This window comes from Diceros bicornis, chromosome 35 (assembly GCF_020826845.1).
Source record: "Diceros bicornis minor isolate mBicDic1 chromosome 35, mDicBic1.mat.cur, whole genome shotgun sequence".
Classification (NCBI taxonomy): domain Eukaryota; kingdom Metazoa; phylum Chordata; class Mammalia; order Perissodactyla; family Rhinocerotidae; genus Diceros; species Diceros bicornis.
Genome location: NC_080774.1, coordinates 29,198,202 through 29,216,025, shown reverse-complemented (window position 1 = coordinate 29,216,025; position 17,824 = coordinate 29,198,202). Strand labels below are relative to the sequence as shown.

Genomic DNA, 17,824 nt, shown 5'->3' with positions numbered 1-17,824 from the left:
GATGCCAGGGCCGCACTCGTGTCCTTTCTCTCGGGCAGGACTTGCTGAAGCATACTCCCTGCAGCCACCCCGACCACCCTCTGCTACAGGACGCCCTCCGAATCTCGCAGAACTTCCTGTCTAGCATCAACGAGGAGATCACGCCCCGCCGGCAGTCCATGACCGTGAAGAAGGGAGAGGTGAGCGTGACCGGAGGTGGTCTGGGTTTGCCCAGCCTGTCCACGCCAGGGGACACAGGGCCCCTCTCTGGTCCTCAGCAGACTGTCCCTGGACAGTTCAGCCTAACACAGGAAACACATTGCCCTTTGGGGTCCTTGACTCTGGCTGGGTAAAATCAGTCCTGTGTGAAGGGCGTCAGGGTGGAGCGGCTGGGGTGTGCGCCTCACTTGGACACCTCTTTCCGTTGTGGCGGATTCTGTCCAGGGCCCACCTTTTCTTCCCAAACCCTTGCCAGCACGGGGTCCCCGCTGAGGAGGCCGGTGAGAAGGAGGGCAGCATTTTGTCTGCCTAGAACCACCTAGTTCCTCCTGAGTGTTCTTTCCTTAAAAACAGTTGTCACCGGATTTAAGGATTTAAAAGGGGGAAGAAAGGCATGCGTGGTTTATATTTGTGACAGGAGGAGGGCTAAGTCTTCAGCCAGAAAGGTTCTTCTTCCCCCTCCTCCCTCCCTCCCTGACAACCACCTGGGTCTTTATCTCCCTGCATGTCATCAGTAAGAGGGTGTAGAACACAGGGGCCCAGAATGCACTGACCCAGCCCGGTGGCCTCTGACCCTTCCTGGGAGGGGCCCAGCGTGGCGCTGGGCTGGTGCTGTCCCGGGCGGGCAGCGCATAGTGAGATGGCAGAGGTGTGCCCGTTGGGGAGCCGGCATGCAGCATAAACACCCTTTGTCGGAAGCAGCACCGAGGCAAGGCGAGCTGGCCCATGGCTTCTGGGGTCTCATGTGGGGACAGGAGCCAAATGACCTGGGCAGGACACGGGCTGGCAGAGAACCTGACTGTAGCTGCCCCTGAGAGCCACTTCCTCCGCTTTCTTCCGGTTCGTGTGCCAGGTGCTCTGCACTGAGGGCCGATCTGCCCAGCATCAGGGTTTCTTTTTCTCCTCCCGCCCTGGGCTGGCAGGCAGGCCGCCTTCGGCCCCATCCTCTGTACACCTCTTTGGGAAGTGGTACCCTGAGTGCTGGGTGGAAAACTCCCACGTGCCCGGAGTCTCATCAGACTTGACCACGTGTGAGGGGTTTGGTCAGTTTCTCCTGCTGGGCTGGCTCAGGAATGGCTGTGGAGGAGGGAGCTGTCCCCTCCACTCTACTCTCTGGGTTTGTCCAGGCCCTGGAGCCAGGCCCACTCTGAGATGTGATCACAGCATCACTGTTGACTCACACAGCAGGCATCCTGGACCTTACTGCCTCCCCTCCCTGGCCTGTTCTTCATCTTTATAGCAGGGTGGAAACACAGCCCCACCACACTGAGTGCCAGGGTACCCAAAGGGGCACAATTTATGGGAAGAGCCCCACCGGCTGGCACATGGTGGCAGTCCCGGCCATCTGTGTTAGCTCCTCGGCAGTCTCTGAGCTTGTGGAAGGCAGGAGTGGGTCCCCAGCACCTCCAGGGGCCCCACACCTGGTTGTCTGATGGCTGGAACCTGGGGGGATGGGGTTCAGATCTCGTTTCCTGGAGCAACAACGGGGTCCTGGTTCACCCCACCCCCGGCTCAGGGACGCCAGAGAGCAAAGCTTTGGCCTCCCTGTAGGCAGTTCACCTGGATCTAACCGGATGTGCAGTTTGCTTCTGCCAAGACTCTTTATACCCAGTCGGTTCGTACCCTACTCTCTCTTCCTCCTGGGATGCTGGCTCTTTCTCTTTTGCCGACTGTTCTTTTCTTTTCTTTTTTTTTTTTTTTTGTGAGGAAGATCAGCCCTGAGCTAACATCCATGCTAATCCTCCTCTTTTTTTTTGCTGAGGAAGACCAGCTCTGAGCTAACATCTATTGCCAATCCTCCTCCTTTTTCTCCCCAAAGCCCCAGTGGATAGTTGTATGTCATAGCTGCACATCCTTCTAGTTGCTATATGTGGGATGTAGCCTCAGCATGGCCGGAGAAGTGGTGCGTTGGTGCACGCCCAGGATCTGAACCTGGGCCACCAGTAGCGGAGCGCGCGCACTTAACCCTAAGCCAGGGGGCCGGCCCCTCACCAACTGTTCTTTAATGAGAGTGCTGACCTCCTGGGGAGCAAATTGCGAGTTCTTTTCCCCTTAGCTTTTTGTATGGTGTATCTCTAACTGCCATTCAGGATCCCCGGAGAGAAATGCCTTCTTGATCCTTGAATCATTGGAGGCAGCTGCCTTAGGGAATTGAGGAAAATCAGATGTTGCCTGGGAGTTGGCAGCCTGGCCCTTGTCCCTGCATCTGTCATAACAGGCCTACTTCCGTGCTGACCCCCAGTCGGGGTCTCGGGGTGACTGAGCAGGAAATGTGTAGGGGCCAGGGGCTTTTATCTGTGCCCATCCCCACCCCCTGCCAGCGTCTGGCCTTGTGGCCTCAGTGATATTTGCTTAGTGAGAGGGATCACTTGGGTACCTCAACTGTGAAAAAGGGAGGAGGGCTGTTGACCTCTGAAAGGTCATGAGTCCGACTTGCACGAGCCTTCATGCAGACCTTTCCGTCTGGTGCAGGGTAAGGGAGATGGTGGCTAGACCAGGATGACAGACAGATACCCGCACTCGTGCCCCTGCCCACAGCCATTCCAGGGGCAGGCATCACTAATCAATCGGGCACTGACAGCCTGAGCTTCCTCTTCAGTGTACCCTTCCGGGCTGCCCAAGCCGGTTTGCAATCCCCGTTGCAGTATAAAGGACGCTGGACAGGCGGTCTCCCGACCTGGGTTCAGTCCTACCCACTGCTTACCTGCAGTGTTGCTTTGGGGACACCCTTTTTCTTTGCAGGATGTCCATACTCTCTGAGAGCAGTGACTCAGGGCGTGGGGCCTCTCCACAGGGTTGTTGTGAGGCTGAAAAGGTTTTACGACCTGAGGGACTGTATGAAAGCAAGGGGCAATGATTTCCCCATGTGGGCACCATCTGTGTTGGAGGTGGCGGGAGCGCCTTCTGCATCACCAGCCAGGAGAGAATGTACAGGTCCCTGGACGGGTGCGAGCTGCAGGCTGCTTCCTTTTAGAATTTGCAGCTGAGGGGCCCGCCCAGTGGTGCAGCAGTTAAGTGCGTGCACTCCGCTTTGGCGGCCCAGGGTTTGTCGGTTCGGATCCCAGGCATGCACCAACACACTGCTTGTCAAGCCATGCTGTGGCGGCATCCCATATAAAGTAGAGGAAGATGGGCCCGGATGTTAGCCTAGGGCCAATCTTCCTCAGCACAAAAGAGGCATTGGATGTTAGCTCAGGGCTGATGTTCCTCACAAAAAAAAAAAAGAAGAAGAATTTGCAGCTGGGGAGGGGCTGGGCTTGGGAAATACCTATTTTTTTCCCAGGTGCCTGTCTCTAAATTTGGTATCTGACATTGAATATCAAGTTTTCAAAGAGAGAGGATCTCTGCTTCTGAATTCTCATGACAGCTCCGTGAGGTCAGAGGTGTTCTCCCATTTTACAGGTGAGGAAACCATGGCTCAGAGAGGTTGAGTGACTTGCCCATGGTCACACAGCCACTAAGTAGCGAAACCAAGATGTGAGGCATGTGTCTCCTGACACCTGTGTGTACCCCCCAGGTGTATTATGATTTGGGTCCCTCTCGCCCCCTATGGACTAACGGGACTGTCCACCCTCCTCTTGTCCCTACGTAACGGGCTACCTGGAGGTGGGTGGTTACAGGAGCAGGGTGTGCCCCTTTCTGCTTGGCACACTGCCCTGGTCTTAGGCATCAGGTGGAGCCACGTCCACGGCTTCTCCTGCTGGGAGTATGTGGTGGGGGCTCTGTTTCCAGCTCCCCTGGCATTTGGTAGGGAGAGGACAGGTGCCTCCTCCGCTTGGGCGTTTGGAGGCGTTCCATGGGCGCTGCTGGCCTCCTGGGAGGTGGCATCTCCCCACCTGCTCGGCCTGGGTTAGGGTGTGTGGAGAGGCCCAGGTGTGAGCCCTGAGCAGGGCCAACAGCCCCCACCCTCTATGGCTCCTGTAACTTCGTCATCCTTTTCAGCCAGTTCCCACAGCTCCAGGAAGTGGCTTTGGACAGCATACAGGTGACTTCCTGACGCTGAACTGTGGCCGGCAGCGTCCTGGCCCTGGCACCCCTGGGGCCTGTGAGCAGCATGTGCTGCCTAGGAGGACACCCTCCTCGGCCTCCTAGGAACCTGTCAGGATCCTGCAGGCACCTTTTCCCCCAGGCCCGGGTCCTGTGGGCTGGTGGGTGGGTGCTCATTCGTTTAGCTGAATTAACTTTGCAGTTCAATGCCCAGATCCACACTGCTGGGTGATTGCCCCATGTGGCTGCCTGTCTGTCTGCTCCGAGCTGTGTGCCGTGTGCTGCACAGCATCCCCAGCTCAGGCTTGCAGGGGAATAGGATGATCCTGTTTGGATATTTTGTTTCCTAAGAGCCAGCTGTATCCTGGAGCTATTTTCTGCCGGGGGTTCTGGAGGCCCCTCATGGAAGAAGAAGGCAGGCAGACGGGCTGAACAGGAGCTGCTGGGAAATGTCACTGGTGCAGGCTGAGGCCGAGAGGTGGTGAGGCTCAGGTGGAGGAGACAGGAGGCCTTTTGGTTGAGGATTAGAGTTTCAGGGTCCAGACTGTGGTGGGGGTGAAGACAGGGCAGGGGCTGGGGTCCCCAGGGCCACCAGATGCCAGCCTGGTGGTATCAGCTGTGGGATGGGGGTGTGCCTAGACCACGTGATGTTCACAGTTTCAAAGATGTCCACCATCTGGGGGCCATTAGTTCTGCCTTCCAAGTCCCCCATAAGAAGCTAAAGGAAGCCTTGGCAGGCAGAATTCAAAAAGACCGTGAAGCCATAAGGGCGGCCAGTGCCCCACATGTAGGCCTTTTCTTGGCCCTTCATAAATATTTGCAGGTGGAGCTTAGATTCTTGACCTCTCTGGACCCGGGTTCTGATTATTCCAGGAGCTTGGGTACATTACTCACCTCTCTCAGCCTTGCCTTCTCCGTGGAGCAGGATCCTGCTGCCTGGGACAGTTGTGCCAAGTGAGATGAGATGTTCCGTGTAACGCCTTCTCCACATGGGGTCCAGCGCCTAGAAAGTTCTCAGTGAACGATACTGCTGTGAATCGGCAGCGTGCTTCCCAGGCCCACCCCGCCCTGCACTCAGCAGGTCCCTTCTGGGCCACCTCGTGCTGACTTCATCCCCCTGATGTGTTGTCTTGTGATGTCTCTCTCTAGGGCGTGGGAAATGAGAGGCTTTCTCGGGGACCAGGGAGTGGAAGTTTGCTCTGCAGGGAGGCCAAGTAGCCAGGTGCTGAGAGCCCAAGAACAGGCGAGAGGGAGGGAGGGATGGACAGGACCCTCAGCGTCATACTCGGCTGCAGGTGTGTGGCGGCCTGACTGGGGACCCTTGTTGTTCCACCTGCTGAACCTCCAGAATCCACCAGGTCACCTCACAGCCAGGGCTGTGTCAGTGGGCCATCGCACTCAGCTAGCTCTCCTGGGGTGCAGGCCTTGCTCTGGGGGCACAGGAGTGGGGGCTGGGGCTGCTGGCCTCCACCAGGGCTAGAATGTGCCAAATCCAGCCCATGCTTGGAGCAAAGCCAGGCTCCCTCTCACCTGGCAACTGACGCCTCCACCTTGGTCCTTGCCCCAGCCACCTTCCTTCTCTTCTCACCCCCAACCTGCGCCGTCCTTAGCGACTTCCTGGTCTCACCTGGCAAGGCCCTGCTGATTTGTTTATCGTCAAACTCCATTTTTCTGTGCCTGAGGAGACTTCCCAGCACCCCCTGTGGAACCGTGGTCTCTGGCTTCTCTGTGTGTGTGTCTTGGTCTGTTTGGGCTGCTGTGGTATGCCATTAGTTGAAGGGCTTAAACAGCAGACCTTCATTTCTCACAGTTCTCGAGGCTGGAATTTCAAGATCAGGGTGCCAGCGTGCTAAGGTTCTGGTGAGGGCCTGCCTCCTGGCTTGCAGACGGCCATCTTCCTACCGTGTGCTCACGTGGCCTTTCCTCACTGCCTGCGTATGGAGAGAGATCTTTGTCTTCCTCTTCTTGTAAGAGCACCAGTCCCATCATGGGGACCCACCCTCATGACCTCACCTAAACCTAATCACCCCAAAGGCCCTGACTCCAGATACCATCGTGTTGGGGGTTGGGGCTTCAACATATAAATTTTGGGGGGATGTAGACATTCAGCCCATAACGGTGTGACTCTTCCAGACTGGTCTTCCAGAGAGGCTCTGGGTGGGCTCTACCTGGGGTGGTGGTGGTGTGGCCCAGGTGACAGCCAGAGGAAGCCGGCCAGCCTAGGGGAATACCCCTTGGGAAGGAGACACCCTCCTCAGGAGACTGGACACATGATGTAGCCTTATCAGTTTCCTTGTCTGTAGAAATGGGGGTGACAGTGCCACCCCACTAGTCACGTGGCGTGCAGGAGGACTTATGACGGAGAAGCTCTGAACGTGGGGCCTGTGCCCACAGGGAACTCAGCAAATGGTAGCCGATAGCCCCGTGTGAGGCTCATTTAATCCTCTAAAAAATACCACCAGGGGCCGGCCCCGTGGTTTAGTGGTTAAGTGCGCGCACTCCGCTGCTGGCGGCCCGGGTTCGGATCCTGGGCGCGCACGGACGCACCACTTCTCTGGCCATGCTGAGGCCGTGTCCCACATACAGCAACTAGAAGGATGGGCAACTATGACATACAACTATCTACTGGGGCTCTAGGGGAAAAAAAGGAGGAGGATTGGCAATAGATGTTAGCTCAGAGCCGGTCTTCTTCAGCAAAAGGAGGAGGATTAGCATGGATGTTAGCTCAGGGCTGATCTTCCTCACAAAAAAAAAAAAAATGCCACCAGGCAGATCTTTCCATCTACATCTTTTTTTATTTTTATTTTTATTTTTTTGAGGAAGATTGGCCCTGCGCTAACATCTGTTGCCAGTCTTCTCTTTTTGCTTTGTTCTCCCCAAAGCCCCAGTTCACGGTTGTGTACCAGAGTTGTAGCTCTTCTACCTGGGCTGCCGCCTCAGCATGGCTCAATGAGCGGTGAGTAGGTCCGCGCACGGGATCCGAACTGGTGAACCCTGGGCCGTGAAAGCAGAACGCAGAACTTAACCACTATGCCACCAGGCTGGCCCCCATCCACATCTTATCTTTAAGGAAACTGAGGCTCAGAGTAATGAAGTGGCTGAGCCAGCGTTACCTCCATGGAGAGAGGAGAGGGAGGGGCGGGCTGCCGGCAATGGCGGTGCCTGAAGGCCTGAGATGCCTCACTCTCTGGGGGGTCCTGGCGGGTGATGTTATCGGTTATTGGAGGACGCAGTGATGTTCCCCACCTGGGATGTGGAGGGGCTCCCCAAAGGGAGTGTCGCCTCACCACCTGGTGCTTTTTCTCCTATCACCACCACTTCACCCCACAACACACATGGGATCATGTACACAAGGACACACACATACACATAGGGATATACACAGACACCCAGGAACATACACATGGGGGCCCACACATGGGCACAGGGACACAGACAGACATGGAGAGACCAGGACCCGCACACCAACAGGGACACTCACATATGGAGACGCACAAACAGATTCTCTCTCTTACACACACGCTCCTGCAGTCCCAGGAGGACCTGGCTCTTCTGAGTCACTGCCCCTCAGACACTCTAGAAGCCTGGTGCTGTCCCTGTCCTGGGGTCCAGTGGGGTCCCAGCCCCTTTTCTCTCCGACAGCTGCACACAGGGGTGCTTGCTTTGGGTGAGACGCTGAGTCAAAGGACAGTCCTTTCCAACCATGTGACCTCACACCATCTCTAGACCACAGCCTGGGGCGCCAAGTGTGGCCAGAGCCCTGCCCCTGCCTGTGTCCTCTAGAGGACCTGACGGGTGGGCTGGACCGGAAGTTGGTGCTGGTTTTGAGGACCCTGGCACAGGGCTGGTGAGCATTTCTGAGAGGGGCTTGTCCTGGGCAGGCACGGGCTTCCTGGCTGTGCACTGGTCCCCTGTAGGCTGGCAGGGTTTCCCCGCAGGAGCCAAGGTTCTAGCGAGGAGGCCCAGGTGATGATGGTACAGGGTCCAGCGGCCCGTCTGGACCCCTCGCTCACAGGGCAGAGCGGCTCCTCACGAGGCCTCACGCAGATTCGCTGTTGGACCTCCATCACTGCTGTCTCTTCCTTGCATCTCCTGTCCTCCTCCTCTGGATCACTCCTCTTTCCTGAAACAGTGTCTGCACAGAGATGGGTTTGTTGCTGGTTTTTCATTGGGGGCTATTTCAGTGGCAGGATCCTCCTGGGGCTTCAAGCTAGGCTCTGAGCAGGGCTGATCCCAGGCCCCGGCTGGCCAGCCTCCTGAGCCAGGAAGGGAGCATCTGTCCAGGGGTCAGGGCCTAGCCTGTGGGTCAAGGTGGGACCACCAGGCTTGAGAGTCTGAGACCCAGGCCTAGGGGGCTGGAGGGTGTGGATGGAGACAGTGTGACACCCAGCCCCTCTGCCAGGGTCTAGGCTCGCCTCATGGATTTGCCAGTGTCATAGTTGGGAGCCCTGTTTTCCCGGGGCTGGGAGGCCCCTCCTGCCCACTTGCTGGACTGTTTCTGTTTGGGCACGCAGCAAGACCCTGGAGTGGGCTGGGGTTCAGCAGTGAGGCTCAGCTCCTCCTCGGGAGGGAGGGCAACTGTGACATGACTGGGGAGCTCGTGGTGAAAGAGGCTTACACTCAGAGGACAGCCACTGCTGTCCACCACCCAAACTGCAAGGGGCTGGCGGGTGACATGCACTGACTCACGTGCTACTCGCATGGCTGGGATGCCCCAGGGGTGGTGAGGCTGGCTAGGAAGTGTCAGGGCCCCTGCAGCTTTGGGGCATCTCTTAGAAAGATGAGGGTTTGCACAGGCAGGGGTGCGTGGAGAGAGGCCAGTTGACTGAGTCCGCCCATCAGAGCCTTGCAGGGCTGTAGTCCCAGCCCCAGGGCGGGCCACGTGCTCCCCACTGTCAGCCCTGTGTTCTCTCAACGTGGCAGGGCAGGTGTGTGGGCTGCCACAAGTGCCAGGGTGACACTTGGTGGCCTCGTGGAGGATGAAAGTGGCATCTGAGGTGGGACTTCAGATGAACATGTGAGCAGCAGGACCTGGCAGGGAGAGAGGGTGGGCCAGCTATGGGCTGGGGGGTGGTCAGGGCTGGGACTTGGGGCATTTCTGACCTGCCGACAGAGGGACGAGTCCACTTCTGAGCTGGGCATACGGGGCCCTCTGCTGGTGATGGCCAGAAACTCAGCCTCTTTGGAGAAAGAAGGGCTGTCTCCCCATGTCTCCACCCCTCACAGAAGATCCCTTGGTCTCCACCTCCTGGGCTGGGAGACCGTCAGCTGTGTCCCTGCTGAAGAGACATCCATCTATTCATTCCTCAAGGACCTCAGTGTCCCAGGACCCTTCCCGGACCTGCCTCCCCACGCAGTCAGGTCTGCCCCTGGGTCTCCAGCCAGGTATTTCCAGGTGCACACACTTTCCCGTGGGTGCCAATGCCAGGTGAGCCATCTGCCCATAGGCGGTGGGCTGAGGGTGAGTGGTGATGAGTCACAGCCTTGGCACGCCAGCAGCCTTCCAGCCTTTAGTCTCATAGGCACCAGCAGCTCTCATTTAAATCATCAGTTCCCCTGAGCCAGAGGCTGGTTAGCCATTGTGAGCTGAGCTGCATATGACGGTGACATGCAGCCTTCATACCCAGGAGTATTAAGAAGCCAGGCCCAGGCTGCGCTTGCTTCTGAGGGGCCCTGCTGTCTCCAGCTCCTGCAGAGAGTGTGGGAGAGTTCAGGGAGGCAGGGACTCTCCGAGAAGACTCTCAGGCTGCAGATGGCGGCAGAGCCAGGCACAGGGACCTGCTGGGGACATGAGAGGATAGGGATGAGCATGCGTCTTACTGGGGAGATGCTGTGGGTCTTTGCCTGCTCTAGGGTATGTACCTGACCCTTGGGACCCTTCCCTGGCCATCACAGTGAGGGGCGGGGAATCACCCTCTCTAGGGGCCTTCCTTGAGGCCAGGCTGGCTGGGTGCCCACTAAGCACTTGGTCTCTCTCTCCTGGGCTTGTGAGCTCTGAGGGCAGACCATTGAGCGTTGCCGCTTGCTCAGTCACTGGGCTGCCTGGGACAGGTGGTGGACCTCTCTAAGGCTCAGGTTTCTCATCTGTGAAATGGGCATGTGGACCTGCCCACAGGGTATTGTGGGGATTACATCAGATAGTCAGGCCACATGCTTGCACAGCACACCTGGAACGTGTATGGGGAGGGCTTACTATGTTAGCCTCTTGTTCTGTCCCTGTGTCTTCATCATAGCACATCCGACCTGGATGAGGTGCTAGACCCTGTTTGTCAGATGAATTACCAACTTACCTCCCTATGCCCATTGAGCAATCCCTGAAGCTGTGCGAGCCAGCGGGACCGTCCCTTGGCTTTCAGATGAAGCACCCGGGTGCAGAGGCACAGGTGCCTCCCGTTCCCCTGCTCATTCTGGGTCCAGTGGACCTGGGAAGGCTGCCTGGGGGTCAGCTTGTTGGCTCAAGCTGCCTACCTCAGGGTACAGGTGTCCAAGTGGGCATCAGAGGTGTAACCCCCTTCTGGAACCCTGCTCATCAGTGGGCACTGGCCTCAGGAGGACTAGGATATGGGGTCCCAGCTATGGGCCCCCCGCCTGGCTTCCCGCTGCCCTCAGAACCAGGCGAGACCTTACCGTGATTGCCAGGGCTGCCCCCTTCTTGGAGTGCTCCAGCCCACCTTCTCTCCAGTCACCAGGCTACCCCCTCCATCCCCGGAATGCCAAGCTCTTCTTGCCATGGGCCTGCGCTGTGATGGTCCCTGTATGAGAATGTCCCCTCCTTTTCATGGCTGGCCTCTTGTCCGTTCTGGGTCTCCAGTTGCTTGCCCTGGAGAGGCATAGGCCACCCTGTTTAGAGGGGTTCTCCCGCCAGCGTTTTGACAGCAGACCATTGACTTGGCTATAACATGCCCTCCCCAGCCTCCAGGCCAATGATCACTACCCCGTCCATTCACCCTCTTCCACAGGCCAAGCACACAGGAGGGGCTCAGAAGCTTTGTTGAACAAAGAGGAATGCTTGTGGTGTGTGTGTTTGCGGGCTGATGAGATGGAGGGAACACTTGGAAAGTGGATCTGAGGGTTGGAGGTGGAGGGATGAAGGCCCGTGCCCCCGAGCTGGACCGCTGCCCTAACGAGAGCTCCCCTCCCCCCTCAGCACCGGCAGCTGCTAAAGGACAGCTTCATGGTGGAGCTGGTGGAGGGGGCCCGCAAGCTGCGCCATGTCTTCCTGTTCACTGACCTGCTCCTCTGCACCAAGCTCAAGAAGCAGAGCGGAGGGTGAGTGACCACGCAGCCCTCGCCCCGCCGGGAGGGGACAGTTTCTCTCGGGGGACATGAGCTCTGTTTTGTATATGGAGGAAGCCTAGGGTTTTTTTCCATTCGACTTGAGCCTGGAGAGGTCAGTAACTATGTGGCCAGGCTGCTCTCTTTAAGCTATATTCTGTTTCCAGCTGGACATGATCCTAGGCTCAAGGTCAGAGGTCGTCATTAACAATCTGGAGACATTCTGGGTCAGGGTCGGTGACCCAGCTATTAGCTTCTCAGGTGAAGGGGAAACCTATGACTTCACAAACTGTTGGAGGACTGTCATGTCATGAGCCATCCAGGAAGTGAGAGACAGGTTGAGGGCTAGAGAGTCTGGTACAGTTCAGAGGGTTTGATGGGGAGGATGGAGGGCATCCACCCCTCCCCTACCCTTGACAGACATCACTAGATGATCACTGCACTTTGTTTCCCTGAGCCTGGTGATAGCTTCTAAGTTATCCTCAGCATAGGCCTGCAGACCCCCCACACCTCTCCTCCCAGGGATCAGATCACCCAGGTTGCACAGGCTGGAATGGAGGAAAGAAGGTCGCACTGGGAAGGGCCAGGACTGGGCTCTTCCCCCATTCTGCCCCGTTGCCATGCTGAGCAGGTTTAACCAGTCAACTCAGAAGAGAGCCTCGGTTTCCCCTTTTGCCAAGGCAGGCGATTAAACCGGGTGGATCTGCAGCCCTGGGGACGACTGCAGTCCTGTCCTGACTGTCCTTGGCAGCCTTGACGTGCTCCCACATCAGAAGCCACAGAATAAGGCACCACAGAATAAGGTGGATCAGGGCTTGCCAGACCCCTTGGGCCTGTGTCACGTGTGCGGAGTACTTGTTCCCAGGGTGCTCTGAGGCTGGTCTGCCAGTGGCCTTATGCCAGCCTGTCACACGGACCATGAGCTGGGTTTTAAGATCGGGTAAGCTGTGCATGGCCATTAGGGTTCTCCGGCTTTTGAAAGCAGTGACGTCAGCAAAGGAAGGCGGTTGGCACGTCAATGTGCTCCTTCTCCCCCTAGCAAAACCCAGCAGTATGACTGCAAGTGGTATATCCCGCTCACGGATCTGAGCTTCCAGACGGTGGACGAGTCAGAGGCGGCACCCAACATCCCCCTGGTGCTGGACGAGGAGCTGGAAGCCATGAAGATCAAGATCTCGCAGATCAAGAGTGACATCCAGAGAGAGAAGGTGGGGCTGGCTGGGAGGGAGCAAGGCCAGGCTCTGCAGTAAGTGGGCAGCAGCCCCTTACACATGGGCCAGTAGGCGAGCTCTGCTGGGCATCTGGCCCCTCTTCTGGTCTCGGGATCCCTGTGAGCCCTAGAGCGCTGGGCACCCTCGTCAGGCTTGGAGCCAGGATGTGAGGTGGGCTTGGTGCCTGGCTGCCCTGATGGGCAGTAAGTCCCGGCAGGGGTGCAGCCCCTCCAGGTGTTCTGGACTGCCCCAGGCAGGCAGCTTGTTCTTTCCGGAGAGGTTCAGAAGACTAGAAACAGTGAGGATGAGCCCCTCTTGTGTAGGGTCAGCCCAGGCTGGAGCAGGTGGGTCCCTAGAAGGTTGGGTCTTGGTCCAGGGACTCCTGGCTGAGGTGGGCGCAGCAGGACAGGTGTCCTCCTCAACCCTCACCCACCTGCCCAGCCTACTGCACCTCAAACCAGCAGGTTAAAGAATGTGCAGGGAGGGCCGGCCCCGTGGCTTAGCGGTTAAGTGCGCGCGCTCTGATGCTGGCGGCCAGGGTTCAGATCCCGGGCGCGCACCGACGCACCGCTTCTCTGGCCATACTGAGGCTGCGTCCCACGTACAGCAACTAGAAGGATGTGCAACTACGACATACAACTATCTCCTGGGGCTTTGGGGGAAATTAAATAAATAAATAAATAAAGAGTAAAAACAAAAGAAAAAAAACAAACAAGAATGTGCAGGGAGCCCCAAAACCGGCATGGACACTAGGTTGTTTATTCAGCTGGATGGGCCTGTGGCCTCCATGGCAGTGTACCCACGCAGAGGGGAAGCCAGGGCTGCGTCCTCAGGGCTTTCACTGCACTCATCCCCATTGTGCCCTTCGTCTAGCAGCAGGTGGCACCATCTCCTCCCTGGGATGGAGGGGTTGCAGGAGGGAGGCACATGGCACAGGGCAGGCAGGCCCTGGGGATGCGTCTGGCCCTCCATAAGGACCCTCACAAACACTATTGGAGGCTGCTGCTGACGTGTGGTTGGATCCAAGACAAGGGACTCTCGGGGTCATAAGGGGCCCCTGAACATTGTCCAAGTTTAGAGAGATTGAAAGAAGGGAAGTTTGTAAAGGTCTCTCTTCTCTGCCCTCATGAGAGGAAGGACTTAATTGCTTCAAGAAAGGCTGACTGAGCATGTCTAGCAGCCTGCGCTGGGCCTTGACCCTGTGGCCAGCAGTGGCTGACCGAGGCCATGCGCCATGCTGAACCACCAGATGGGGTCACCACCCTCTGCGGGCTGCGCATCCAGGGCTGTGGGGACAGGCCGAGTGGGAACAGGTAGCACTGGGCCCCAGAATGGAAACGTGACCGTGCGGCCTCTCCTTGCAGAGAGCAAACAAGGGCAGCAAGGCCATCGAGAGGCTGAAGAAGAAGCTGTCGGAGCAGGAGTCGCTGCTCCTGCTCATGTCCCCCAGTATGGCCTTCAGGGTGCACAGCCGTAATGGCAAGGTGAGTGCCCTCACCCCCACTCCACCAGCGGTCTTCCCTCAGCTCCCCCAGGCAGACCCTCCTGGCCCCCGGCTCCCAACCACCTGGAATCCTGCTGTGCTACAGCCGAGACCTGCCAGCCTGCCCGTGTGGTGGCTGTGGTCCCCCACTACTGTGTGGCCTTTGCAGTGGCAGCCCTTGTCCTCTGGAGGGTGTTGCTGCACTGAAAGAGGCTTGTCCAGAATGTCACACAGGCACAGGGGCCCCTCTGCCTGGTGCTTCGGGCTGTAGCCTCCAGGTTGAGTGGCAGCTGGCTCCACCCCCACAGCTGGGAGGTGGCAGACTCCCTGGGGTCTAAATAGGGCGGGTGGGAGGACTCACAGGTTTGTGCAGACCTGGCCCTTGGTAAGGGCCTGCTCTCCAGGGACCTCTCATGAGTCTGGCTCCTGGTGCCGTCTGTAGCCTGGGCCTCTCCCACGCACATGTGATGGGTATCACACACTGCGTGTGTGTGTGTCAGCGTGCAGCTGGGCTGTACGGGAGCCCTGTGTCTGGGTCATGGCTCAGGGCATGTGGGTTGGATGGAGGTGGCCAGGCGGCATCAGCCCTCACCTCTGCAGATCCCACCTGGTAACTTCCTCTGAGGCCCTAAGCCCCAACACGTCACCCCCTGACCCAGGCAGTCTAGGCGGGGGGCTTGTGCCTGAGGCGGACCTGCACAGGGCACAGGAGCTGTGGCCTGAAGCCCAGGTGGCAGAAAGGGCAGAGAGTGCCTGAAGCACCAGGCCGTGCTGTGAGCACACCCGGCCAGCAGCACAGAGGTGTCATACCCTGGAGGGGCGGGCCACAGAACCGGAAGTGGACGGTGACGGGGAACAGCGTCCTGGGCCTGCCGAGTGTCAGCTTGTCTGGGGTGGAAATAACGGGTGTGTTCTCCTTGCCCCCTAGAGTTACACATTCCTGATTTCATCTGACTACGAGCGTGCCGAGTGGAGGGAGAACATCCGGGAGCAGCAGAAGAAGTGTAAGTGGCCTCTGCATGAAGAGGACTTGCACTTGGGAGCGTAAGGGCTGGACGGTCATCAGTTCCTGTGGTTTCAGAGCTTTTTTCCCCCAAGGGGCTAGCAGTGGGACTCTTTTATCCAAGTGAGATGTACGTGGAGCTCTAATTTAGAAAAGAAATTGGAGAGGAACTGTCCTGATAGGGCTTCCTGCCCTCTGCTCTCCCTGCTTCCCGCGTCTCCTAGCGTCTCCTGTGCACCCCCCACCTGCCCTCTGACCTCTCCTGTGAACCCCTGCCCTTCGCCCCGGCCTTCCCTGAATTCCTTGCCTGCCTCCTGGACCTCCCTAGCCTGCTCCCAGCCTGCCCCTGGGGCCACCCTCCTCCACCCCTTGGGCCTACCACACACATAGCCCACCCCCCTTGCCTGCCCCCTGGGCCTTCCTCACCCCCAGCTGATGCTGATCCAAAGGATCCTTGGGCTGGGCAGCTACACTCTGCTGGCCCCACTGCCTTGTCCAAGTGGCCAGCCTTGACTGCTCTCAGGACAGGGTGCTTGCTTCCCTCTGGGACAGCCCATTCTCTGGGCGCCTCCCTCTGTTAGTGGTTCTTTGCCTCTCCTCCGCTCAGAGCTGCCCCCTGTCCTGCCTGGCAGTGTTCAAGTCCTGGGGCTGCAGCTGCCTGGTTCCCTCCCCTGCCCTTCAGCCGTGTGGTTTGGGATTCCTAAGCCATCATTGCTAAGAGGTTTCCAAATGCGCCCTGTATGCCCTGTTCCTCTTGCAGGGGGAGCTGGGCTGAGCACCATATCCCAAGTGGGCTGGGGCGCCACACGCCTCTGTCCTGTCCTGAGGTCCCGTCCCCCCAGGCTTGTCATTCATGCCTGTGCTGAACCACACCTTCCCCCAAGGTGCCCCTGCATCCGGGGGATGAGGCACTCCTGGCAGCTCTGATGGCTGGTGCCTGCAGCCCTGTCCGTGTGCCAGGGTTTTCTGTTATGACCAAGGGACCCAACCATTTGCAGCGTGGTAGCATCTGTTCCCTGCTCAGTGCTATACCCAGAAATAAGCCCCTTTTCCTCACCTGGTGGAGAGATAGGGGCCTGTGTTAGCAGAGTAGGGGACAGAGCTGTGCCAGGGGTCTGTTTGGGGGGACCCCACAGGAAGATGCTCCAGGTTGCCCTCAGAATTGCCTTGTGGCTGTGCTAAGGAGGCAGGCTGACTCTTTTGTTTGTAAGAGCAATGCTGAGATTTCTCCCACCCTCTGAGCCCAGCCTGGGCCCTTTGGGGCCACACCTTGCTCTGCGGCTTACCAGCGTCTCCCCAGGGAGTAGATCGCCGCATCCTGAGCCATCACAGCCTGTGCTGTGCTCCTTTACCAGGGTGGGGTGAGGGTCCAGTGGGTCAGAGAACGTGCCCTCGGTGTCCTGGGAGGTCCGAGGAGCCATGCCGACTTGCCGGTTGGTGCACCTGTGTTCCCTGCTTTCAGGTTTCAAAAGCTTCTCCCTGACATCTGTGGAGCTGCAGATGCTGACCAATTCGTGTGTCAAACTTCAGACTGTCCACAGCATTCCACTGACCATCAACAAGGAAGGTGAGCTGTCATCCAGAGGGCCGCTGTCCCTTTCTGCTGTTAGCACTGTCCTTGGGACCAGTGGGTTTTTATTCCAAAGGAATGTGTGTGCTGCTTAGGGCCTGTTGGCCTCTCCCAGAAGTGGACGGGACAGGTGAGGAGTGGCCTCTCCCAGGAGTGGACTGGACGGGTGAAGAGTGGCCTCTCCCGGGTGTGGACGTGACAGGTTAGAAGTGGCCTCTCCTGGGAGTGGACAGGGCGGGTGAAGAGTGGCCTCTCCCAGGAGTGGATGGGACAGGTTAGAAGTGAACAGGACGAGTTAGGAGTGGACTCTCCCAGGTGGCCACCACTGGGTGGTTGAGAAGACTGATGACTTCCATCCCTGGTCACAAGACACTCCTCAGACGCCCTGTGCTCTGGGTCTGGTTCAGCCCCCCTGTCCTCCCAGCCCTCCCCTCAACCAGGTGCTTCCTGCCCACACCTTTGGTCATGCTGCATTTTTCATTCACTGTTGCGTACACTCGTGCACACACAGTCACACAGGTATACACATGCACACATGCACACACACACACCATCTGTGTCACATGCTACCCTGACCCCTCTTCTGTTCTGGGAACCCTGTCACGTGTTGTCTCAGTGACTGGTCTGCCTGTGTTGTGGGCCCAGCTCAATCCTAAGGTCCCCGAGAAAAAGGCCACGATGGATGTGTTTCTGGCTCATGACGTCACCTTGCCCCGTGCTGAGCAAATGGCAGCCACACGGTGCCCCCTGCAGGGCTGATTTTGAAGCAGAGCCTGTCTTCTGCCTCCCTCTCCCAGGAGCACAGATGCTCACCTCTCTGGTCTCTTGCACAGATGATGAATCTCCTGGGCTCTATGGGTTCCTGAATGTCATCGTCCACTCTGCCACTGGCTTTAAGCAGAGTTCAAGTAAGTGGCTGGTTTGGGGAAGAAGGCAGCAGGGCACTGAGCCACAGGATGTGGGGAATGAAGGACGTGGCTTAAATTACCATCAGGAGCCTTTGACCCCTGATCCCTGCGAGGTGCCAGCATAGGTTGACTTCCAACATCCACCAGGTGTGGAGTTGTTTTCCCCAGTGGATCCTGCCCTTTCTGGTG

General features: G+C 58.0%; 1 protein-coding gene across 3 annotated transcripts in view; it reads left to right on the top strand.

Annotated features, from left to right (window-relative positions):
* BCR (BCR activator of RhoGEF and GTPase) overlaps positions 1–17,824 on the top strand; it is a 129,789-nt gene that overhangs the window by 87,678 nt on the left and 24,287 nt on the right. For 2 of the 3 annotated variants that reach the window (XM_058531969.1, XM_058531971.1), the window contains exons 8-14: positions 39–179; positions 11,333–11,454; positions 12,500–12,668; positions 14,036–14,155; positions 15,083–15,158; positions 16,620–16,724; positions 17,561–17,635. In XM_058531969.1, coding sequence (XP_058387952.1) covers positions 39–179; positions 11,333–11,454; positions 12,500–12,668; positions 14,036–14,155; positions 15,083–15,158; positions 16,620–16,724; positions 17,561–17,635 — 808 coding nt within the window. The remainder of the gene's footprint in view (positions 1–38; positions 180–11,332; positions 11,455–12,499; positions 12,669–14,035; positions 14,156–15,082; positions 15,159–16,619; positions 16,725–17,560; positions 17,636–17,824) is intronic. The other variant, XM_058531970.1, reaches the window with a different exon arrangement.